Genomic DNA, 25,129 nt, shown 5'->3' on the forward strand with positions numbered 1-25,129 from the left:
ACAGCTGTTTTACTGTTTGGTGGCTCCAAACTGTACATGCATTGCCAATTTACAATTAGCAATGGCGTATCTAAGTTTAGTATAGACTTCGTGCAGGTTTTTGGAATATTTAGAAAATAGGACCCCAGACAAATCTACTTTTTGACAAATTGTCAGATATAATTGTACTGGTATGTTAAAATATGCCTGCAGAGCTTAGTTGTCCTGATTTCTGTGCCCCATCCCAACAGCAGAGTTGCAGAAGTAAATTTCATATGAAATCCATGTGATGTATTGTAATCCCTGAGCATACAAATACTAGCAGTTTATTACTAAAGTTTTTTAACATTGAATAATGATTGCTAATCTCTCCATAGGTAAAGAAATATAGTTATATCAGTTTCAGTTCCTTCCCCTTCAAAATATTCTGATTCCCAAGACTTGTGCATAGGGGGTGAGGATAGACAGGATGTTTTGGGAAGGTCAGCAGCATCCCAGGGCACTGCCAAACATACAGAATCTGTCTGCAGTGTGATTCTGGGCTCTGTGTACTTTCTGTCAACTCAGTGAGCTTATTTCCCCCTCCATCTCTGCCTCTGTTCCTCAAAAATGGTGAAGGTGTATGTATCTTGAAGTGGAACACAAAATCTAATGATTAGGGTTCTTCACACGGTTTATAATGTAGTTAGAGTTCTAGTATGTGTTAGGAAACAAAAGGACATCTGATGAATTCTTAAACTATGATGTGACAGCTAATGCTTTCATACATGTTAAATTACTTAAATTTTAAATGTTGCATTTACATACTAATAAACCAAGTGCAACAGCACTTCTTAAACTTTTCTATTGAAATTAAGAGTAATGCATTAAAACATGGCTCTAATATACAGATCCTAGATAACTATTAAAATTAAGCATACTGCAGTTATGTGAGGCAGTTACAAAACAAAGGTATACACCTTCATTTCTTTCTCAGTATCAGTCCATTCCTAAACATTCGTGCATGACATAAGGTTTAGTTAGATAATTTTCTTGGCAAAATGTGTGTGCGCTTTTGCAGTTCCTGTGTGGTCAGGATTATTTATAATGCATGCAGTATTGAATTTGAATGGAATAATAGGATGCTGCCCAGTCAAGTGCAAGTGTCTGACTAGCTGCCAGCTAACACAGCTCCAGCATAGGTGGGCAAACCCATCTACATCCATATTGTGCTTTTAGCTGCAGTCCTTTTTTTTGTGTGCTAAAATAGTGCTGCTGGTGTTTGCTGCATTTTTTGTCCCCTCTAAAACTGGTTGCTTTTGGGTTTAGTAGAGTCATTGTAATACTTAAGCAACTAGTAAATAAACTAGTATTATTCAAGGTCTTTTATGAGCTAAGATTTCTACTACTTATACCCTATGAAATTTTATTTCCGGCCACAGAGTGCTTGTATTCAAAAAGAATCACTTACTCTTTTGGTATTCAATTTAGTTTATCAAAAACTACCAAAAATGGAATCCACTAAAGAAAAATCTATGTTAGAATCTACTAAGAGTTATCTGGGGAAAAAATGTGTCATGACAAACATGCAGCAATAAGGCTAGATACGAAATTTGTAAAAGGTAGTTATCAGAGGTGTATGTTTCTATTTATTAATTACCCCTTTTATTTTCTTTACTTTTATTGAGCTCTTTGTATTTACTTGTAGAAAAATCTCTCTGTCATGTGCTTTTTCTCTGTGCCGCTCTTTTTCTTGCGATCTGCCTGAACCCAGGCCCTAGAAAGACAGAAAGATTACTTTGACTGCATTAAGAATGAGCGAGATGAGCTCAGAGAGGAGTTGGCTGACCTGAAGGAAACAATGAAGAGAGGAGAGGTATGTTGGTAGCAGCTACTTTACAGTAACAAAAATCGAGGCATTTGGCATGAAATCAAGGTCAATGAAAAAGAGGAAGGATGGTTACTATTCTTGTGCAGTCTCAAAACCTGACCTTAGGGTAGGATAAGTGGTGCATTTCATTGTACATGTTTCGATCAAATTGAAAAGCTTTTAAAAAACTTTTCTGTTCAGTTATGTTCTAGCACTGGTCTTGTATCAGTAGTTTTTTTTTTCTTTTGTATTTCTAGAAACATGGATTAGTTATTATTCCAGATGGCACACCAAACGGTGATGTAAACCATGAATCAGTGGTTGGTGCAATAACAGTTGTATCGCAGGAAGCTGCTCAAGTCTTGGAATCTGCAGGAGAAGGACCACTAGGTAAAAATATCAAAAAATATAACTTTATAGAGTGTTTGAAGACTTTGTTTCCCTTCTGTTTGCAGTGGTTTGTGATTTACAGCCACGAAAAGATACCTGTGATGCTTCTGAAATACATGCTTACACAACTTTCAAGACTGTAATTTTTTTTTGGTTGGGTTTTTTTTTTTTTTTGTTGTTGGGTTTTTTTAAAATGTTGAGTAAAAAGACAGATCATTTGTTTTGAGTTAAAAAAAAAAAAAAAATATAGTATGTGCTTGGATGTGTGCAACTGATTGGTTCTCTTGATCCAGTTTGTTTTATTACTGTCAGAAAAGATCTTTCCTAAAAGTGTAGTCTTTTGTATGAATATATTTTCCATTGTTTCAAGAAAAAAAATCTTAAAAAGTATGTATAATCAATGAAAAAAACTTGTTATAGAAAACCAATTTTTTGGATATGCTTTCCCCTTCCTTGAAATACTTTTGCCTTTATTAGTGTAAAGCAAGTGCAGTCTGTCATCACATTAGAGAAAAAAAGTTTAAAAACATACAAAAAAATGGCATAGACAACAGGAAGATACTGGTGTAGGGAGCTTTATTTTGACTTGCTTTTTATCTTTAGGTTTAACAAGTTATTGAATGCGTAGTCAATCCACTGTAAAACTCTGCTAGTTGACGTGCAAAGAAGCGTATCTATAGACTTGCATTATATTTTTACGTAGTACATAATAGTTACATATTTTTGTTTTGACAGAAGTTTGACTTGATACATGTTTCTGCTGTGGCTCCATCATGGTGAAATAGAGATGTCTTTATGCTTTGTTACTGTCAAACACAGTTTTCAAGGGAGCTGCTCTAATCTTAGCATGGCATTGCTTGACAGACACTTTTGTAGCCATTGCTGGTCATCTTAACTGATTAGAGATATTGCAACATTCCTGTGGGTACTTTCCCAAATAGTTTTTTGTGGTTTGAGAACACTTTCTACAAACTTTCTGAACGGATGGGGAAGCTTAGTGTGTTCCTGGAAGAGATAGAAATCTTCAAGAGTAAGACAAGGAAAAAGAGTATAGAATCAGAGGACAAGTTTGTTGGAAACGGCTGTTCTAGATACTGAGACAGAACTGTTTTATTATTAAAAAAAAGTTGCTGTTTTTAATTTGCTTCGAAGAATTACTAAAGTCAGATCTTGCTTTTAAAATTGTTACACTAATAAACAGTGTGAATGAATGTTTTTCCCTTTTTTCTGCTCTTAACTGAGGGCTGGTATGTCATTAGTGAGATATCAAAGTTTTATGCTCCCAGTGCTATTAGCTTTAACTTTGAAAACCATTTTATTTGAAAATGAACAAAAAGTTATGAGAAACATCATCTTACTTACAGATTTCTCTGTTTTTTAATTGGGTTCTTTGGTTTTAGATATCCGGCTACGAAAACTGGCTGGAGAGAAGGAGGAATTATTGTCCCAGGTAAAATAAGCTATTATTTTCAGAAATAGAACTTTGTATCCTTTTGCAGACTGTTAATATATTAGGAACAAGCAAATATTAAGCACCAAAGGTGCTCAATCAGGTACTTGGGCACTGAAGCAAAAGAAAATACTCAACTTCTTACCTGGCTGGCTACCAGAATTATCAGCTTCTCTCACTAGTGTCCTTATCCATGTGACTTTGATCTTGGTTGGTAAAGAATGCTCATTTCACTAATTGGTTAGGTGAAATCTAACTTGCTGCTGAGACTGCCATTAGTGCATGTAATTAAAGTTGTTCTTTCTTTTATTTTGTCTTATGCGGAAACACTGAAGTCAGTAAAATGACATTCTCATAAGCTCAAGTAGCACTTTCTTCCAAAGGGCTAAGTGGTATTATTTCTTTGATCATTTCAGTTACTCAAATAAAAAATTAATGTTATCAAAGTAGTTGTATTTAATACAGCTCAGTATTGAGAAGAGAGGACTCATGAAAGCATAGCCATTGAACAATTGTTAAGAATACCATAGCTTTTGTGCTTCTGGTTGAACACATTGCAAATTTCAAGTGGTCAACGTTTTGTTTTTGCTGGGAAGGTACCTTAATTTTAGTATAGATAGTTGGTTTCAAATGCCAATAAAATTTAGTATAAAATGTGTGTGTATAAGTGAAAGTATTCTGTGCATATTTATCACCATATAGTTGTAGAAATCACTGTTAAAATATTTGACTCACATCATGAATGGGAGTTTTGCAAGTATAACTCCCGTATTGCTTATCTGTAGGGCAGTATTTTAATAAGGGAGTCAAAAAGTAGCTCTCATTTTCATAAATTCCAGATACAGAGCACACAGATGATGAATCTATGTTCCCCGATTACTGGAAAAATACAGACACAGCTGCTGTAGCTTAAAATGGAATCATTTAAGACTTAATGTGTGCTACAGGCTTGTCTAGGACTATTGCTTCCAGGTGGAGTACAAGGACCCCCCAAAAAGCTGTGGATTATTCTTTCTGTAAACTCACTAAGATATTGTTTGTTATCTTCATACGTGTTTACAGTGTAAAAGGTATACTGTAGAAGAAATGCATAAACAGAGTTTCATACCACCTTCTCCCCTGGAAAGGCAGCTCTGTTGGAGTCACTGGGTGCCCCTGCATTGCGCAGAGGTCTCTGCAGCACTGGCCAGAGTGGTGGGTTTGGGTTGTGCATTGGTGTGCAGGGGGCACTCACCCAACAGAGGGCAATGGGGTCTGCAGCCATCAGCCTCAGGGACTGGGTCCCTGCCTCCTTTGCACGGCTCTCCTGCTCCTGCTTATGGAACCATCTCAGCCAGTGGCATCTAAAGCCCGCTTTGCCTTTTTCTCGTTAAACATTTAGATACACAACTATTTAATTTCTAGGAGTCTCACAAAAGAACACTTCTTTTTCAGGTTAGAAAACTGAAGATGCAGTTGGAAGAAGAGCGACAGAAATACTCCAAAAGCGACGGCATGAATTCAGATATCATCGGCTTAGAGAACGGTTCTGACTTGCAGCTAATTGAAATGCAGAGTAAGTATATGGTTACTGCTTAAAGGTATTCTTACTGGGGAGAGGAAACAGCCTCTGTTCCAACTCCCGTTCCTATATTGTTGTGCAGTAATAGTATTGTGAATGAACAGTTGTTGAACAGCTAGTTTTTTGTTGATGTCACTCCTTGCAGGAAATTTCTTCCAGTAGAATAGCTTAAAAATCTGCCTCTTTCAGTGTTGAACAACATTCTGGGAAGTTATTTTTCAGTTGATGACCTTGCCTAGAGTGGGTGCCACTACTGGAACAATGTCAATTTTTAGATGATAGAATTTCAACTGAGATATTTTGATAATATATTCTACCGGATTTTTTTCTTTATATATTATGGAGTCTTTGATACAGAAACTTCATCTAAAAGTCTATTATTTGCTGAAGCAAAACATCAAAAATTATTAGTTTAACACAATATTGTGTTGCTTCATAGAAGCATGTAAGCTACTTTCCATTTCAAGCAAGCTATTTCTTCAGCTGAAAACTTTACTTATTTGACAGATTGTCATTTAATATGCTTGTAGCAATGAACATGAGCAGAGCGCTGGCAATGTCAGGGCTAAAATTAACACCAAAATAATTTGCAGACCTCCTTGGAGTTTGTCAGGCAGTTTCAAGCCTTGTGCTCCTTATCATTCAAATATTATTACACGTTTCTATGCTAAATGCTGCTGGTATTATTTCTATTGTGATTTGACCCATTTTGCAGTGTGTGTTGGTTATTGTGTTCTCTCTTTTTTTTGAGAGAGAGATGAGTTTGCTGATCTAAATAAATGTATTTTAAAAGGCATGTGTATCATTTATACATCTGATATTTAACGCAGACTCTTAACAGAAGCAGTAGTTGTGTTCTCTAAATAAGAGGAAAACTATTTCCATGCTCTCAAAAAAGTTTTCTGAAAGAACATCTACCTCTTTATAATCCTGTATAGAGGCTTCTCAAAAAAAGATGGTCTTTTTGATTAATTTTAATTAAACGAGGAACTACCATTTCAGAGAGTTGCCTTGAGTAATATATTCATGTCTATTTTTGTCTAGGAGATGCCAACAGACAAATTAGTGAATACAAATTTAAGCTTTCAAAAGCTGAACAAGATATAACTACCTTGGAACAAAATGTAAGTCTGTATCTTCATATTTATTGTTATCAATTCACTTGCTCTGCATGCTTTTACAATATTTTCTTCAACAAAACCTATGAAAATATATTGCATCATTTGATTTACTGGTTGTTCTTTAGTTTGCACAGAATGGCACTACAATTGTATTTTTTCATATTTTCTGCAATTCAATACCTGTGCATGGTCCTAACCATAAGAGAAAATTTACTAAGATGTGAATGTATGGCAGAATATAAAGAGGAACTGAAACTAATAGTTCAAGAAAATCAGTTTATGTAGCTTACTTATTTGTAAGAAAGTTGTATAGACTGTGGAAGGTACATAATTTACTCTCCAAAATTCAAGAGTGTGTATAGATATATATCTCTCACACTGGTTTACGCATACTTTGTGATTCTAAGTCAGTAAAGTGGTATTATAGTTCAGCATTTCTGTACATCACTAAAAATAACATAAAGGATTATAATTTGACTGAGATGCCTAGTTGTTTTCTTTTGTACAGCAACAGGCTACTAGTTTATCCTATGGATTTGGGGGTAGCAGGGAGCTATAAATATAACAGTCCAGCGAGTGAGTGTTAACACCTGCAGATTGCAACTGGGGTTTATCTCAAGCCCCCTATTTACTGCTGAATTCTGTGCTTGAGGTCAAGACCTCTCATGCATCATGTCCTGATGATAAGTTACAGTCTCCTTTTTACTTTGCACCTTTTCACATGGTCCCTGCTTTTTTCAAAGTTCCAGCTTTTGTTTTTAATCCCATGTGTTCCCCAATTCTTGATTTTTCTTTTTCCAGCTCCCCTCTCTTTAGTTCTTCAACTTTCTGTATATTCTTAGCTGTGCCCTATTCTATGCTGCATTCTCTACTCTTTCCTGTGACCCTCACCAGGGAGGGACAGGCAGTGAAGGGTATTCCAGGATTCTGCCCACAATCTGTTTTACTAGGTTTTTTAGACACTCTCTTTGCAATTATGGCTGCTTTTAACACAGTTAATCCCCCTTTTTCCAGAGGGGTACTGTGGATAATTCGCAGGATGCCTTGTGTTGTGGGGAATTTTCAGAAAGGGAAGAACAGCTGGTAGCAGGTGAGCTCAGGGTGGACAACCCAAGTAATCAGTCTTTCCTTCTGTCTTGTTTGGGTTTTCAGATTGGACGACTTGAGGGGCAGGTTGCAAGGTATAAAAATGCAGCAGAAAATGCAGAAAAAGTAGAAGATGAACTCAAAGCTGAAAAGCGGAAGCTTCAGCGAGAGGTAATTGACTTGATTTCCTTTTCAGCTATATGCTTCTTTCAGTCTTGTACTGCTTTGTCTTTTGCCTCCAAGCTCTGTTTTTTTGTAATTATTGGTTGCAGCTTTTAAGTGTTCGTTTGAGGAGATGTCCAAGTCTTTCAGTGTTGTATTCAGAAAATAACTGTAGCACATAAAAGTAACAATTACAATTCAGTGCAGTTCTTCGTTGAAATGAAGGATCCGAAGTTGTATTTTCGTCTGAATGTGATAACTTGTACTATTTAAACTAATCCTTCTGTAAAAATTACTGGGGAGCGGAACGCTCCCTGTGTCAAGTGCCAGCCTGGGAAGTTTCCAACATGCACCTCCCAGGAGGCTGGGAAGAAGTTCTATTTCACTAAGTTGTTGATCATGCTTGCTTAAGAGCTGCTGCATGACTAGCGTGATGCCTGCTACACATTTGTGTATACATCCATCAGCAAGTAAAAATGGTGGCGAGTAAAGTAAAAAAAAAAAGTAAAAAAAAAAAATTTACTTTGAAATATAATGTAATAGAAACGCACAGGCACCTAGTTCTATTGGAATGAGTGCTTGTTTCATGTGTCAACTGCTTCCCAGTTTTTTTAACAGTTGAGTTCCAGTTCATCTGACTGTGATAATGGAAGTGGTTTTTAACCTATGTGGTGCTCTTTTAAAGCATATAATACTCGTATTCCTGGTCTTATTTCCTTTGCTAAAGTTTAAGAGTAGCAGAAAGTCCAAGCAAACTTGGTGATCGTAACTTCTGCTTTCATTTTATAGTTAAGAACAGCACTGGATAAGATAGAAGAGATGGAGATGACCAATAACCACTTAATGAAAAGGCTGGAGAAGATGAAGGCAAATAGGACTGCGCTTTTATCTCAACAGTGAAGTGGAAATGGAAAATATGATGCACTGCTCCTTGAATAACTAGCCCCTAGCTTGTTTTTAAATACAGACTTTCACTGGCACAAACTATTTGAACACTGAACTGTTCATTGGTGTTATAGTTTCATAACTAAATGGCATACTTCTTTTTGTAACTTATGAGAGAATGAAACGTAGTTTGAATTCCCATTTGAATGACAGCGATTTCTCTGTAGCGTTTGATTCTAGCGTCAGAGCTGGAGCACAATGCTGTATGTTCGATTTAGCGATAGAAAATGTTTTTACAACTGTGGAATCAAGTTTACTCACGATCTCTTTTGGCTGCTTTAATGATGCTTGATGCTCGGAGACAACTGCATGAATTCAAGAAGACACTGTATTACTGTATTATAAACTAACATATATTTGCTCAAGACATCACACAGCACAAGTGCCTTTTATCTGGTGCAATTTAGACTTCATTGTTGAAATAACCTTTGAAATCAGATAATGTTTTATTTTAAGATACATTTGGGGTATTCACTAAACTTTATACATTTTGAAAATGCATTTTTGTAAGATATTTAAATTTATAAGAAAAAATAGGGACTGTATATAAAATTCTGCTTTTTTGCATGGGCACATCTGAGTTACAGGTAATTGTCAAATACTAGCCCCTGATACTCTTAGTATTAAGAGTACAGATTTAAAAACTTCTGTTGTACACTATCAAATTATATGACATCTGCTTAAGTGTGAATTGAGATTTTAGGGTGGGAGGAAGGGGTGGGAAATGTGGCTGAGGAGTTAATTAAATAGACATTTCACTGACTGAAACCAGATGTTTTGTGTGTTCTTTTAAATACAGAGATACCAACAGGACAAAGCAAAGTCTTTGCAGAACAGTCAGTTCCAATCTGCATGTTCTTGAAAAAATCTTGAAAAATGTCTTTTGGCTCTGAAATAGTGACTTTGAAATTTTTTTTGACTTCTTAACCTGGTCTGCTGCTCTTTTGACAGTACTGCTGTGGAGGAGGGGGGCAGTGCAAGGAAGAAGAGGCTTTCTGGGATGGTGTGGGCTTTGTCTGGAACCTAGTCTGTATGGACAGTGAATGCTCTTAAGAACTTCCACTCTTTTCAAGCTGGCATATCAGGAGTAGGAAATGAGCAGCACCTGCAGTGGCAATTTTGAAGTATTTGAAGTGGCACTGCCCTTGTGTTGGACTGAGGCCAGCAGGTGCCCAACATTTGATCTGAGGGGAATTGTTCTTTTGGACTTGTATCAGATGCTTTTGTCTTTTTTGCAGTTTTGCAGATTGTTACCCTTCAGGAGTATTGCTCAAAGCAAGGCAGGCTTTGGGACCTTTGCAGTCCAGAGGGTTAGTACTTCTGCTTGTACCAGAACTGCTTTCCAAAGGGTAGCCATCTTGACAGTGCAAAACTGCAGCTTTTGCTCTCTTTTGGTTTTAATGCCTCTTGGACTTGCAAGAGAAAATGCCTTCCCTGTTTTCAGTGTAAGCAGCAGATCTCCCATGGCCTGCTCATTAAGTAGGAGACAATTGTAGTTTGGTGATCACAAAGATCATTGTGCTGTTAACTCTTTGCATTCTGTTGTGTACGTGTTCAGAAGAAACTGTCAGGGTCTTGTTCTTAGTGGTGTGTACTCTGAAGATAAAGGGATACCTCGGGGTTTTTGTGAGTGTTGACATGTACAAAACTCAGCTAAAACCTTATTTGTCACTTGTTGGGGAGCACATCTTCTTTTAGTTCACTTCCCCTAAACCTCACCGTTGAAGTTGGACAACTTATGGCACAGGGAAAACTGTGATTTCAATATTGAACAGTGTCAGTTGGATAAAGAGTTACTAATTTGGAGTTACCAGCCTACTGCAAAACTTCCTGGTGGAATCACGCAACTCAACATTTTTGTAATGACTATATCATACCTTACGTTTATTTGAAAATTAGAGTGACTTTGCTTTTCAAGCTGTGATTTTAATGGTGCTGTTAGTTATGATGCAAGTTAATGTTTCAAATGACATAGTAGACAGACCTTTTATACATTCTAACAGGCGATACTAAAGTTTTAAAACCAGTCCTCCAGTATGGCTTATGCTGCTTAGTAGCTGCCTATGCAAAGTTTGGCCCTTGACATCTAACAAGTGTTTGTAAAGCTCACTTGCAGCACAGTGGTGCTTCTTGGCCAGCTCTTGATTGGTTGTTGTTTTTTTTTTTTTTCTTGGGAGTCTAAGCAATCATGTTTAGTTGGTGGCAAAACAAAATCTTGAGTACAAAAATGCTTTTTACTTGCACATGCCAGATTACTAATTTCCTCCTGAAGAGTCAATACAACGGTCAAGTCAATAACTATTCTAGGAGTGCAGGCAGCAGTTGTTTCCTTTCTGGTGTCATCCTTTTCCATTTCTATGTTAGTGTCTTCCCATGGTCTCTTTCTACAGTACAGAAACAAAGTGTGTTCTGTTCTATAGCTTAGGCAAAACACATGTGCAGCAGATGGGATGCTAGATCCACATGCTCTACTTGAACACTGAAAATGCAGAATGTCTCCCAAAGCTTCCCAGAAAGAAAGTTTTGGGTTTGCTTTCTAGACATAATTTGTTAGAGAAGGGTAGTTTAAGACTTGGTGGTCACACCAGGATTCTAATCTTACAAGCACCAAGTCAATTGGGCTTTAAAGGACACATCACAAAGTATTGATAATTCTAAGGATCTTTTTCATTCTCATTTTTCTGTAGTACTGGGAGGGGGGGGGAAATTCTTTCAAAAGACTTATTCATCTTACCAGCTGTCTGGAGGAGCTATAGAAGGTTCAAGTGCTTTTATCTTTATTAGTGTAATGTCTGCAAAATTCAGTAGTGGAGTTTACCTTTCTATCCCCCACAAGAGAATGACCTCTAAACAGAGATAGATCAGCATGATCTTGCTCAAGTCAAGTCCAAAGAGATCAGAAAAGTCTTTGATTTCAGGACCATGCTTTGAAAGAGGTGGCATTGCTTGACCTCAGGAGGTGGCAACATCTTGGGAGACAAGTGTCCACTCTCGCTCACCGCCCCCCTTATGTAGGCATCGCTGTGTCCCCCTGAACGTCAGCCATTTCAACCAGGCCACTGTCAACCTCCATGCCACCATCCTGTGGCCGGACTGCGCCCTCCGGGGTCCTGTATTCACTTGTTGTCCCTTTGGTGGGGCCTGGACTTGGAGGTTGTTCACTGACTGGAGTATCCAGTTTCTGCCCTCTGGAAGCGACGTGGACTGGAATATAGATATTTACAAACAAAAAATGATCTACAGAAATATCTCACAGTGTTCCCGAGATTGTTGAGATGACCTGGGAGGTACCACAAAAAGCAGCAGCAAGAAAAAAAAAGAAAAGATGATGAAGTTATTTTGTTTTGATAAAAGTAAAGGCATAAAAAAAAAATAATATTGCTGGAGACCACAAATTGTGGCGGCTGAATTAAAAACAAACTTTAGTTTTAATAATGGAAAGTTTATAGGGAAAGTTGTTATTTTCGGTCAGACTAACTGGTGTTTGTTTGACAAAAAAACAAGTTGAGTTTCATATAATTAAATCAGATAATTTTGGAGATGCTTGCAAGTGGAGAGAGAAGGTTGTTAGTGCCTCTTGTACGCAGGGTTATGCCCAATTGCTGCCCACAAAAAGGTACAAAGTTAGTAGAAAGTGGGCGTAAGGATAATTGTAACATGGTGTAATACCAGCATTTTTGTTGAGGGCGTGATTTTTAACACCCACCACAGTTCATTCTTCCCTTGAGCTTGTGGGGGTTTTGCTTAGTCCATGGGGTTTTTTGGGGGCCCAGTGGAATGATTCAGTGTTTGTTAGAGGGCAGACAGCAGCAGTGAAAAAGTAAAGAGAAACTAGATTTTACTGATTTGTCTTTTGTAGGGCAAAATGCCGCCTTTGGGGTGCCTAATGCGCTCACAATTTTTTCTACCAAACTCCACAGAGCCCGTGAATCCACCTTCTGTGCCAGAAAGACCTTCACCTCACACTTCCCACTGAAAACCTGGAGTCCGTTAGCTGCAACACGCGCACACACGCTGCCGTAAGAGCTACAGGGGTGAGACCTGGCAGGCTGGGCAGTAGAAATGCCAACAATATAACCCACAGACGTGTGGGGCCTGGCAGGTCCCGAGGACTGGGGTGGCTCGGGGCGCTGGGCAGGGCACTGGCAGCGGTGTGGGTGGCCGGGGCTCCTGGCCCCCCTGCCTGCGGCTCCTGCCGCCTTCACAGCCCGGCTGCCCCTCCCCGGTTCCCCGCCGTGGCTGTTGGGGGTGACTTCTTCACCTCTGTTTCTTGCCAAGGTAGAAGATGGCCAAGTCCTTGTGAACACCATTCAAAAGGAGCCTGGACAACTTAAAAGAGTGAATAAAAGAAAGAAACAAGAAAAGGATGGGGTTGGGGACAGGGTGCAAACCCTTGCCTAGAAATGCCAACGGCACAAGTAAGATGCTTTGGTTGCCTGTGTCAGTCTGTCCCGTGCTTGTCCTTAATTTCTGATGTGTGACGATGGATGGTTCTCTTGCAGCCAGCAGCCTTGTGCAACTGAAGGGTAACCAAGCCAACAACAGCTCTAGCTCTGGCTTTGCGAGAGGAGAAGCTCAAAGCAACAGAAACCAAGAAGCCTGTGTGTTTAAAGGGAGAAAATTGGTGCCTGAAGTCTGAAATCTTTTATTTACAAACACTGCTTCGGTTACAGCAAGTGCAGTGACATATTTTGAACAGCACCTTTGTTTTGCAGTAATGGGGAGCGTCAGAGTCTGCTCCAGATAAGCCTGAGGTCTCTTTCTGAATGTTTTTGACTCCTGACAAAGCAGCTGGCTACACAGGAGGGATCTTGTTGGTTTACCCCTGTTCTAGTCATTAATACTTCCTGGGTTTTGCTTCTCCTCTTTCTGTAAGGAGAGTCAGCGCTGTCTGTTTAATGGTCAGTCTGTGACACCTGATTTATATATCATTCAGTTTCCTCATAACATGACTGAGATACGTGTATGTGGAGCTGAAAATAACTGCACCAACGTGGCTTGCGCTGTTCCTCCATCAGACAAGTGTGTCAGCCTTGTTGGGCTCCTGCCTTCAGAAGCTGCTTGGGAATTACTGAGGTCAGGAGGTTTGTGACGTGGTGGCATCCCACCTTCCCATCTTTGTTCTGAACCTTACCTTCTGTCTGTCAGGGGGGCTTCTGTTTTCTGAGTTTTCCCCTGCAAGTACCCCCATTGCTTTCTTCCTGCAGACATCCCTGGAAGTTGCCTGTGGCTCATGCTTGGCAGAGTTTTGGTTTCTCTTCTCTCCAGCTACCAGTTATCTGAAGCCTTGCTTTCCTGGGGTCTATCAGTCTTGTCTCAGCTGCTTAATCACGGTGAAACCTTCCTAGCTGGCAGAATGTGGGAGCGCTTCCTCCAGTGCCTGTAACAATCCCTGTTGTCACAGGACAAGAGCATTGCACGTAAGTAGCTCTGATTAATTTGACTTGTCATTTCTCTTATAGTGAATTGGGGGGGATGCAGATGTAATGCGACAGAAACAATTCCTTGTCCTAAAAGCAGTGTATTTTTCTCCTCCCTAGGCGAGCTCTACAACATATTGTGTAATGTGAAGAAATCCCTCGGAGTGAGCCAAAGGCCACAACAGGTGACAATAAGCCCACTGGCTGCGTTTCAGAGGGTTGCTGTGGATCTGCCAGTGCTGATGCCATAAAGGAAGTATACCCAGAGTGTGGCAATAAGGAAGTGTACCAGGCATTCCACCTTCCCGAAGTAAGGAAGAGGACTGCGTACCTACAAATGCATCACAAGTACTCCTGTGTTGTAATGGTGAGATAATGCATGAGAACGGAGAAATTCTGTCCTGCGTTAGCTGTGGTCGTGCTAGCTGTGGTGAGAAGCAGACTTGAGTATCAGCAAAGGCTAAAGGTTTTGAGCGAAGATGCCTGGCAGAATGGTGAACACATTTGAAAGGTCTGACTCTTGTGTCCCTGCCTCCTAGTGACCTGATCTACTGAACCACTGTCTAGAGAGATCTCCTTTCCCATGGCCTGTTAGTGTTTATGAAGAACTACTTTTTCGAAGCCCAGTATTCAAAAAAGCTAATTGGAGAATAGCTGTGAGGCGCAGTTCAAATTTCCTGGACTCCTGGTGTTAGAACTCATGTTTTCCTGAGGCAGAGCACTCAGGCTTTCAGGATGCTTTCTGGAGGCTATATTTGTGCGAGCTTATTTTGGTGACCGCAGACTGAGTCTTGTAAATCTTTCTAGAAAATTCTCCATTTGGTCTGACTGATGGGTTTTAAAAGTAAGCAGATCTTCTCTGGGTTGTTAATCTGTAGTTCAGTAGGACTTTTTGTTCTGAGTTTGGTTTGGGTTTTTTTTTCCTTGTTAACATAATGCTAGAGCTGGAGACTGTTTCTTCAGATGGAGTCTGGACTGTCTGGCAATGTGTTCCACAAACATCCATCAGGCAGTGCTATTTAGAGATAAGGGTTTGCGCAGTGTATCCTTAGAATTTTGCTCTTCCAGAGACGCCTGGAAGCCTTTTCCAAGCGGGAGGAAATAAGTCTTGGGCAAAGCCTGGAAGAACATAATGTTGGAAACAGAAATCCCAGTATTTCTGAACAAAATGAAAGCGTGGGAGAACTGGACCTGATGTTGAGGCAGGTAGATTCTGCAAGTGCTCAACTGAATTCAGCCAATGTGCCTGACCTGAGGGAAGTTGTGTGCAAAAGGCTCTTGAGTAAGGAGGAAGCAGTATCAGGAGAGAAAGCTGGAAGGTGCTAGAGAAGGATCCAGACCAGTCCTAGCACAAGTGAAGACTTTCCAGGGAAAGCCAGACAGGACTGAGTCCTGTCGCGGTAAGGGCCACACTTCTCAGAAGGAACAACAGGTGGTGGCTTTTTGATGGAAGAAGGTGACTGACCCACTACCAGCAGTGCTGATGCATCTGAGCCCCGACCACAACTTGGGTAGTGTTGATGAGGATTTAGATGATGGCCTCCACAGGCCTCATCACCGGGAATCATCCAGCAAGAGTAACTTGGTGGCCAGAATGGGTGCATGGGGAGAGCAGGCAAGACCTGGACCTGAGAGGTGTCCAGCAGAGCCCAGGCAGGAACTCCAGAATGGAAGGGAGGTGGAGCATCCTACACCAAGGGCAAGGCTAGTTGGTAAGGGGGGTTTGGAAAGGGTTGTGTCCCGATCAATTTATGTACTTCCTAGACTGTGGTTTTAGGGAAGCAGTCTGTTTCAAGCTAGCGTCTCTTACAAATGCACGTGAAGTAGTGTTGGAAACCTTATATGACAGTGTCATGTATGCAACCACTTGTTTTGTCAGCAGAGAGGTAACGGGAGCTGGATATTGTTTGAAAAACTGCTTAAAACCAAACTATACTGTGGTGTTTGTGTTTCACAATGTTTTAAGGATGAAGGGAAACAGGAAATCAGAGCTACTAATAAACAGCATGTTGCCAGAGAAAGCCGGATACTGTGTTTCTTAATGGCAGGTCAGGGCTTGAAAAGGATCAGCCTAAATCTTACTCTTTCTTGAATGGAGAGATGAATGTGGTAGGTACACCTGGCAGCTGCTTAATGTCTACTACTTCATTGGTTTATATTATGCCTTAAGATTCCTGTTTTCTCGAAGCTTTGGGTGTATAATGAGCTAACGTGCCTTGAAACTCTTTGAACAGGGGAGTCTTTTGAGCCTTCTCGTCGATGTCTTCAGAATGTTACCAGCGTGACATCTTCACCACTGAGATAAGTTGTTCACCCAGCGCATGAAAGGCCACCACCTCTGAAACACGGGCAACATGATCCCACAAATTGTGTATGTGCCCTACTTCTTAGCGTAACGTGGTGAAGCACTGTGGCCTTTCTTAAGAGGCAGGGTATGGCAGGGATTATTTTGGGCAGAAGGCTCCAGGGTGGCCTTTGACAAAGAGTCTGATATTAGCAGTACAAACCAGTTCAAAGCAGGACTGTAAACCAGATGTTGCTGTCCCCTCCTGTAGTCTCAGAAGGATGCAAGCAGGAGGAGCTCTTCCCTCCAGGTGCTTTTTGTCACCTTAGCACCCCTGCAGCCTGCAGGGACTGTCGTCTTTGGCTAGAAAGCTTGCTTCTGTGACACCTGCCTGAAGCTTAGGAGGGTTTCTGAAACTTGGTGTGCTGCTGCTTCTCGCTTCTGCGGTGGTATGCTTAGGGCTTTCAAGAAAGCAAGGCGGGGTTTTCTCTGGAAACTGCCAGATGACATCTAGCAAATATGAGTGTATTTATTAAATGCTTTCTCTGCCTTAGGTTATGGAGCCCCAGGCTAAGTCTTATGCAACGAATAACAGCCCATCCTTCCTTTTTTTTTGGAGTGCCTCTCTAACACTGGGCAGATGCAGCCTTAACCTTTAGAGCAGGCGTCCTCAAACTACAGCCCGCAGGCCAGATGCAACCCCCCAGGGTCCTCAATCCAGCCCCCGGTATTTACAGACACCCCACCCCCCCCCACCGGGGGTTGGGGGGGAAACCAAGCAGCCGCAGATGACTGCCTGCCACTTCATCCGCGCGCCGGTGCCCTGCCTATAAAGTTTGAGGACCCCTGCTTTAGAGGATTTTCTTCCAGTGTGCAACAAATAACTTGCTTACCAGCAGGGAGGTGATGATAGGTAAATTCAGACTCCAAAGAGAGAGAATATCGCTTCTGTCTGTTGTGTACTGTTACAAAGGGGCATTTATTGGGCAAAATAAGCACTTAGCAAGGAATATGTGTTTTCAGAGGAGAACTTAACACCTCTGAGCAGATAAATCCAAGTTTATTGATGTGTTAAGGTTGTCAGGAGTTAGTACAATTTGTGACAACGCATGAATGTAATGTGGGGTCTTCCCTTCTTTTCCAGTAGGATTGTTGGCTGGGCCCTCCTTGGGGGGGGTGTAGGCTTTCTGAATAGTTCTTGGTGCCACTGGAGGGGGAGGTAACACCTCTTGCAGATTCTGTGCTCAGTTGTGATGCAGCAGCACAACCTCTCTGCCCTGGGATGCTGTGGGTGCCCCGTCCTTGGAAACATTCAAGGCCAGAGTGGACGGGGCTCTGAGCAATCCGATCTAGTTGAAGATGTCCCTGCTCATTGCAGGGGGGTTGGGCTAGTTGGCCTCTAAAGGTCCCTTCCAACCCAGACCATTCTATGATTCTATGAACTGTATGCTGAAGGCAGACCTAGCGAAGTAGAAGTCGAAAGTAACTCAGGTTTAGTTATACTTAAGTTAAACCTCTTCTGTACCAGTATAAAATATTGATTTGACAAATACGGAATTGGTTGGCCATTGAAGCATTTGCTAAATTGCATATGCTACTGTGACTTCATCGTACACTATCTTGAAAACTTCCAATTTTAAAATCAGGGAAACAATGTATCTCTTTGAAACTGGAAAGGAAGACACGCAATACGTGTTTTTAAGATTAGCAACTTTCACAGGCTCCGAAGCTAAATGGGTGCATCCAATGAGTTGCAAGATAACTGTAGTATCTGACCTGGCTATAAAACGGATCTGTCTGTATTTTAGTAATACATCCATGTGTTGATCAGACTTGTTACACATTGAGCTCTGAGCTAACTCTAACCTGGGCATTTTGAATGCTATTTTTGTCACTGAGACTCCTTTCAGCTAGTCTCTGACATGTTCTTACTGAATAGACCCCTGATTTAATCCTCTGCAATCATCCCACAAAGCCACATTCTTTGTCACAAGACTGACTTTTTTTCAGCCTAGTACCTCCTAAACTTTACACGTGAGTATCTGCAAGTATCAGCCACGAAGACTGGAATGTGTATTTTAGTCTCGTGAGAGTAGGTTATGAATTTTAACTAGACAATATCAAGTGATGAGGTTTTTTTGGGCCCACATTCATCTCTGTAGAGTTAGAGTTGTGTCTGGGATGTCATAGAAGCAGGAATATGTATGTACATATATTCAGTTTCATGCTGTATGATGTTTTATACAGCAGTCATCTCTGTCCCAGGAGAGTTAAAGCATGTATCAGTGAAGAGTAGGGTATGAGACATGTCAGGGCGTGCATCAAAACCTCATCCTGTTGAAGCCCCTTAAATACAAGTCTAATAGGCCAAAGACCTTCCCAAAGATATTTTGGGTTCTTATGTCCTGCATAAACCAGATCAATGTAGCATGAAGTATCTAGTGAGACACTTTTCTTCATACACTGTTTATGAGACTGCAGTTTTCATGAGGAATGTTTGTCAGACTCCCAAGTAAGGCAAGTTTTACGTACATTGGGTTAGGACCTGATAGAAGATTCATTAAATTGTTTTTTTGGAAGTTGTTCCTCTTCTCTCACCTGAGTATTTATTCAAAACCTCTTTACTGAAAAACAAAACCTCAAAGTTTAAACTTTTTAGCCCCTCATTTCATTATACCATTTTCTAGTAAAATAGAATTGGGGTGAGGGGAGCTTTTTCAGCCTGATACTTCATTAGCTAAATTGCCTGAATGGTCTTCACGTTTCCAAATGTGCGGTTTACCATGTTCCGTGGGATTTTGCACTGTAGCTAATAAAACTTTGTGATCATTGTAAGTGATTATGAAAAAAATCTTCAGACATCAAGTGCAATATAAGGCATTACTTTAATGAAATAAAATTAATCTTCGGTATAATATATTTGCAAATGTGAAGAGTTTTTGGAAGTGCTAGTGAGCGAGCAGGGAAGTTTCCTGAAGCAGTGACTTGTGAGAAACAGAACTTCATCCCTGGCTATGAAACAGGCACAGTCACTTGTCAGTCATACTTGCTTAAATTATGTATAGAAAAAATTCTCCATTACACTGGCACATTTGTAGAATTTATTCTCAGTGTAGTTTGTGAAAAGCTAGTGAAAAACAGCTATGGATAATTTGAATTAAAAGATACAGTGGCTTAAAAATTAACAAATGCTGTGTTGAAGATGTGTTTCAGGGTGTGATGTGGGTAAAGGGAAAGGCAGGAGATACAGTCGGAGAGAAGTGGAATTAATAGCACTTCCCGGTGCCAGGGAATAGTTAGGTTTTTTGTTCTTTTAATTGCTAATTAAACCACGAGGAGGATTAACTTCAATACTTACTTGCATTTTCTTGAATGCAAGATGTATGGCAAGAGGTACAGCTGGGAGTGAGTTCATGTGCAGCCCAGTTGTAGACATCGTCTTTTAAAGAGCTGCGCTTGCCTGAATTATCTTCAGGGCGTGATCTAGTGAGCATTAAAGCTTTCTGAACAAGGGAAGCTGTTGAGCCGTCTGGTGGCTGGCTGTGGGGTGGTTCCATGAGGACTTACTGGCTCAGCACCCAGGGTAAACTTCTGGGAGATGAAGGAGCAGCAGACAGATGAAGTTGGGCAGAGCTCTCCTCTTCCTTTGGGCTCTAAAGAGTCATGTATTGAAGGGTAGGTGTGTTTGTTTCATCTAATGGAGCACCATGTGTGTTTTTACAGTGTCTGGTGTGTGTGTTGAGGGAATATTTAAATACAGGCAATAAGCTTCCACACTTTCAAGAAGTGCTGATATTAGTACGAAAGAGTTCAGGTAGCAATCAGCTTCTATCTCCTCTCACTGTCCACTTCAGTCCATTACCTGTTGGCAAAGGAGATCTTTTGTATTTTCTGCGTTTATACATTGCTTTGTGTGTCTAGTCCTCTTGTCAAGCTTGGGACTCATTCAGGAGTGGGAAAGACCAAAGAGCCCATTTTCCAGAGAGGCTGCTCCAGGCTGCAGAGCCATGCTGGGCAGAAGCCCTGTGTCAGCCCCCGAGCGAGGGAACGGGATGGCTGGGAGCCCTCCTTTAGGTTAGCTCCTTTCTCTGAGCACTGGCTCCGTCACTCCTGACTCTCAAACAACCGGTTTTCCTTTTGGAGTACGAGGGACAGGGCCTTGGACTCCAGGGCTGTGCACTTAAATGCTGAGCACCTAACCTGTGTGCCCAGGGCCTGTGCAAGCCATCTGCTTCTCCTGGTCACCCTCCCAGTAGTAGATATTGTACCAGAGGAGCCAGCTCCAAGGCTGTCCTTTCTCTCTGTGTTTGCGGGCTTTTAAATTTCTGATTTGTGTGCGTTGACTAATACACAGATTAACCCAGAGTGATCCCCATCGAGCTCATCGGGATGTGGTGTATTTTTCCCAGAGCTCCGTGGCAGGAACAGTCCTGGAATCATCTGTAGGATAAATTGATGCAAAGCTGGTATTGCAGGAAGGAGCAGCTGGCCGTGCCACTTCTGTGTTTGGTGCACGCATGACTGGAACAGCTTGCAGTGAAGTGTTGCAGAGGTTTGTAACAGAAACGACTGGTGTGGGTGCAGTACAAAAGGAAAAGTGCAGTGAGAGGAGGGGAACTGGCCTCATGCTTGCAGCTGTGACAAATGAACGGCGGCACCTTTCAAACACACGGCAGCTATTGCAATCATACCCCGTGTCCTCTGTGGTCCTGTCCTTGGTGGGAGTTGGCTACATGTGGTCAGATTTCCCTCCTTTGGGAGTGACTGGTGAGTGGCAGCCAGGAATGCTGTGCTCTCTCATCTTTGGAGTAACCACCAAACACGAACAGCATCCTTTGCCATCTTAAATTATAAAGTTATGAATGTTGGTGCTATTTTTCACAGCTTAATTGCTGCCTTAACGGTTTCTGAGTGGGGTTTTTCGACAGCACTGTCTTTAAGCCTTAATGATATTCACCTAGATGGTTCACCAATGTTTCTTCCCACTCTTAATGGTGTTGTGAGGGAAGAAAAACAGAACTATTGACCCTGTGTCCTGTGGAACGCTAATCTGCCGGGAGTCTGAGCTGCGTCTCTTGCTACCATAGTCAGATGCTGGTTACCTGGCTTCTGAAGCTCGCAGCCCCTTGCTTTCTGACCTGGCATTTCACTATGATGAGCTAGGCTGGAAGACCTTTGCTGAAAGGTGTGGAAGGAACAAAAATCCCTTCTTGTTTCAGAAAGCATCTTCATAGTGGAAGTGCTGGCTGGCTGGTACTCTCTGCTAGAGCTTGTCTAAAGAAGCGTGCCAGAGTTCAGCCGTCAGCCTTTCCCAAAGCTTTCGGAAGGAAGAAGGTTCTTTGCCCCAGAAGTAGAGGGCAGCAGAAGCAGGACAGAGGACAGCCAGCCCTGGGGTTAAAGTATTCATAAACTTTCATGGCTTTGGTAAGCCCATATGCACATTCTGCGTGTTTTCCCTTGCATTAAGGAGTTTACCAGCATTTATTTTGCAAACTTCTATGAAGGCGAGTAGGTATGCTCTGTACCTCCTGGGAACTGGACCGTATTCAAGACGGATGTTAAAAGCTTTCTCAAGAGGAGTTAGGACTCGATGAAACAGTAAGAAACCTGGCGGTGTCTTGGCATAAGGAAATGACTGCAGCTCCGTCTAGGGGTGATGAAGCATCAGGACAACGTTAAGCACGATGCTGTGCGGTAGGAGTGCACTGCAAATTAAGGTCTGGTTTTGACACAGGAGATACTTTGGAGGGGAAAACTGGAGTTAGAGAAATACAGGTCATGAATGAAATACCCTGCTTACCGGGCCATCTGCTGAGGCTGCAGGTACAGTCAGTCTTTCCTGCGTGGAGGTTCTTGAAGCCTTATGCAGTGGCATGGTCCCTGTGAGTACTGTGGACTAAAACCACGCTAATGGCTCAAAAGGAAAATGTATTTTAGTTAAATACAACAGAGACTCAGTGATCTGGTTTTGGTTGCTGGTGGACTGAGGAATCTTGGTGGAAACAGAGTGCTTTCACCAAAAAAGCAGATCAAAACTATGCAACACAAGCTGTTAGTTAGTATTTTTAAGAGGAGGTCCAGCCTTTTGCTGTGGGTAAAACAGTCAAACTGGAAGATTCAGAAAATTTTGAAAGACTATGCTCATGCTGGAAATGTTTTCCTTTTGCTCTTTTATTTGTGACCGTGCTTGAAGATAGAAATGGGTGATGTCTCTGACTCACCCTCCATCTATTCTTTCTCTTCCTCTCTGCCCCCACGCGTGAGTTGAACGAACAAATGTGTTACCCGTTGCAGTCTGGCCTGGTTCGTGCCGTGTGTGTGTCCGGCTGCTGTGCCTCCTATGGCAAGTGGTGGCGAAGGGCCGGTGACTGGCGGTGCTTTGAGCTCAGTGAGCTGCCGCTTGAGCCTCAGCAACAGCTTCTGCACTTTCTTTCTGCTAGTCTGCCCCAGCTGTCAAGCAAATAGTGTTGGTCCAAGCACCCTTTATGGGTGTGAGAAATGAAATTACATTAAATTATGTGAAAGTGGTTAGAGACTTCATACTAGGGGTGAAGGGACTAGATATGAAGTCTTGGTTGCTGAGTAATTGTTCAGCTAGTATCACACTATCAGCCTGGAAACAGTTTATTCTTACTGTTATTTTACAATTTGAGCCTCAAAATGTTATGCTGTTCCAGGAAAGGAAAGGAAAAGTCTCCCTGAGGTGACTAATCCATCGAGGCACCTTCCTGCAAAGTTGTGCCTCCCACGGGAGCACGTACTCTGTGACTACCTAAGCTTTCTTTTGGGGCCTTTGAGCACTTTGTCACAGCAGAGACCTGTATCTTCTTGTAGTGTGCTTTGGTTGACTATGAGAGATGATTTCCTCATTTGGGGAATTACTTCATTTATTTTAGATAGGTTATCTTGCCCCATGCATTCCCTTTGCCACAAATGGCAAAGCTTCAGCTGGGGGAAGAATGAAATCTTCTTGAGAAGCTGAAGCTTCTGATTTCAAGTCTTCTAGTGCTCACTGGGAACAGTGAATGGCCTTTTCTTATGGGCCTCTCTGTTTTCAATACCTGTTGACTCTCATCTTCGTTCATCCTGACTTCTGTAAAAGAAAATCTCTGGGAGAAGTTGTGGGGATTTGGAAACTGTGGCTATAGAGTCTGTGGGCGACTTGCTGGTGGAGCTGCTGACAGCAGAGTTTATTCATTAGAAAACAAAGGGAATGGCTCCTATGTGCTCACAAATAATACCTCGCAAAGATGGATCTTCTTGACTTATGTGTATTAGGCTGCCTCCAGGTGTTATGAAAGTATTTGTCCAAGAGTTGTCTGGTAGTTCCTGAGGTTAAGCTTCTGAGAAATAGGTAATTACTGGAAAGTGTTGCCTTGTATGCCTTATCAGGGCACGTGTAATACAATGAAGTAAAACTTACCTATGGTGGAACTATGTTTCCTGATTGTTTGGTCTCATTAGGTAAAACCTGTCAATTCCTTGTTGTTAATCATCATTTGACCTGTTTCCCTGTCAATATCTATAGGTGCAAAGGAACAAATTTGCAAACTATTCCTCTGAGATTTTTTTTTTTTTATTTCCACAGCGCTTCCTAAGTGTTTGCCTGTGCCCCAGCTGTTTCAAAATCTTGAACTTGTTAGTCCACTATTTGAATCTCTCTTAAAATTTATTAGTGTTGGTACCTAGTATCACCAGTAGCTAGCTGTTGGCAGACTGCTATAATCCTTGTGCAGATCTTTCTTGTTTATAGCTGCATGTGGGGGGAACCCACAAGTAGTTTTTCATATCACCTGTTGCAGGTTATTTTGGTAGCTGAGTTATCAATGTTCTCAAGCATGTAAGTTGTTGTACAGTATAGGACACAAAATTATTCTAGCAAGATAAAGAATGCATTGTGCCCATTACTACTTTGTGCTTTCACGGCAAAAGTTGATCCCATTCTGTCTTATTTTCGTTGGAAGCACCAGATTGCCTGTGACCATTTTCGTAGTATTGCATTAATTCTGCAGCTCTGTATCAGGAGTAGAGCAGCTGTAATGCTTATAATTGTAGAAGCTTGAAATCACTGGAAATGAGTTGTGGCAAGACATATTGCTTGAAGACATGTCTTTCAAGTGTTGACAAAGTCCTGACAACAGAACTTTACACTTAATAGGTAACAATCAAACTCTGACTTGCACTCCTGATAAATAAAACTGCAAGTCCTGCAGACATCCTGCAGCACCCATGTTTTTGAGTAGCAATAACCCCTACATGTACATATCACAAGCATGCAGTTAGACCAATATGCGTAGTCAACAGCGAATTTCACTGTGTTATTTGCATGTAACTTAGGCATGTGGTTTTTATCACTTTATATTTGCATTAGAAGGAAATGGCTTAGAAGTATACTGTGGTGAAAGGCAGGACGGCTGTGGTCTAACTGTCCTCAGCTTATCACCCCTTCTCATCACAGCCTACCTCCTCTGAACCAGTTGTGACTGGTTCAGTTTACAGGGTTTTTCCACTAAATAACCAAACCTTCCCGCAAACAAACATCCCAGCACCCAGAAGCCTTAAAAATCCACTTGTCCTCTACTTTGGGCTAAATAAATAAGAATTAAAAACTTTGTATGAGCAGTATATGTCTGTATAAAACTTGAGGGACACGTGAGCTGTTGCAGAGGTAAAACCTGCAGCCATGTACTTGAGAAACCCCAGAAACTGTGAGGCAGTAGCCATGTTCAGCAGGGTTCTGGGTTGCATGCAGGCAGTGGGGTTTGTGCAAAAATCTTTAAAAGCTGTGTTTCCCCTCTGTTTTCCTGCGCTGCATGGACAGCATCTTTCAGTTTCACGTATGAGACACGACAAGTGGATTTGGGGATCATTTTAGTGAAAGA

At 41.4% G+C, this 25,129-nt stretch overlaps 1 protein-coding gene across 11 annotated transcripts in view; it reads left to right on the plus strand.

Annotated features, from left to right (window-relative positions):
- The window catches only part of LRRFIP2 (LRR binding FLII interacting protein 2), a 58,539-nt gene extending 49,228 nt beyond the window's left edge, over positions 1–9,311 (plus strand). For 9 of the 11 annotated variants that reach the window (XM_040591115.1, XM_040591105.1, XM_040591107.1 and 6 more), the window contains 7 exons: positions 1,733–1,834; positions 2,086–2,218; positions 3,619–3,668; positions 5,103–5,223; positions 6,274–6,353; positions 7,503–7,607; positions 8,388–9,311. In XM_040591115.1, coding sequence (XP_040447049.1) covers positions 1,733–1,834; positions 2,086–2,218; positions 3,619–3,668; positions 5,103–5,223; positions 6,274–6,353; positions 7,503–7,607; positions 8,388–8,498 — 702 coding nt within the window. In that variant the 3' untranslated portion in view covers positions 8,499–9,311. The remainder of the gene's footprint in view (positions 1–1,732; positions 1,835–2,085; positions 2,219–3,618; positions 3,669–5,102; positions 5,224–6,273; positions 6,354–7,502; positions 7,608–8,387) is intronic. The other 2 variants (XM_040591113.1, XM_040591114.1) reach the window with 1 other exon arrangement.
- The last annotated feature ends 15,818 nt before the right edge of the window (positions 9,312–25,129 follow it).

The sequence above is a fragment of the Falco naumanni genome, chromosome 4, assembly GCF_017639655.2.
Source record: "Falco naumanni isolate bFalNau1 chromosome 4, bFalNau1.pat, whole genome shotgun sequence".
In the NCBI taxonomy this organism is placed as follows: Eukaryota; Metazoa; Chordata; class Aves; order Falconiformes; family Falconidae; genus Falco; species Falco naumanni.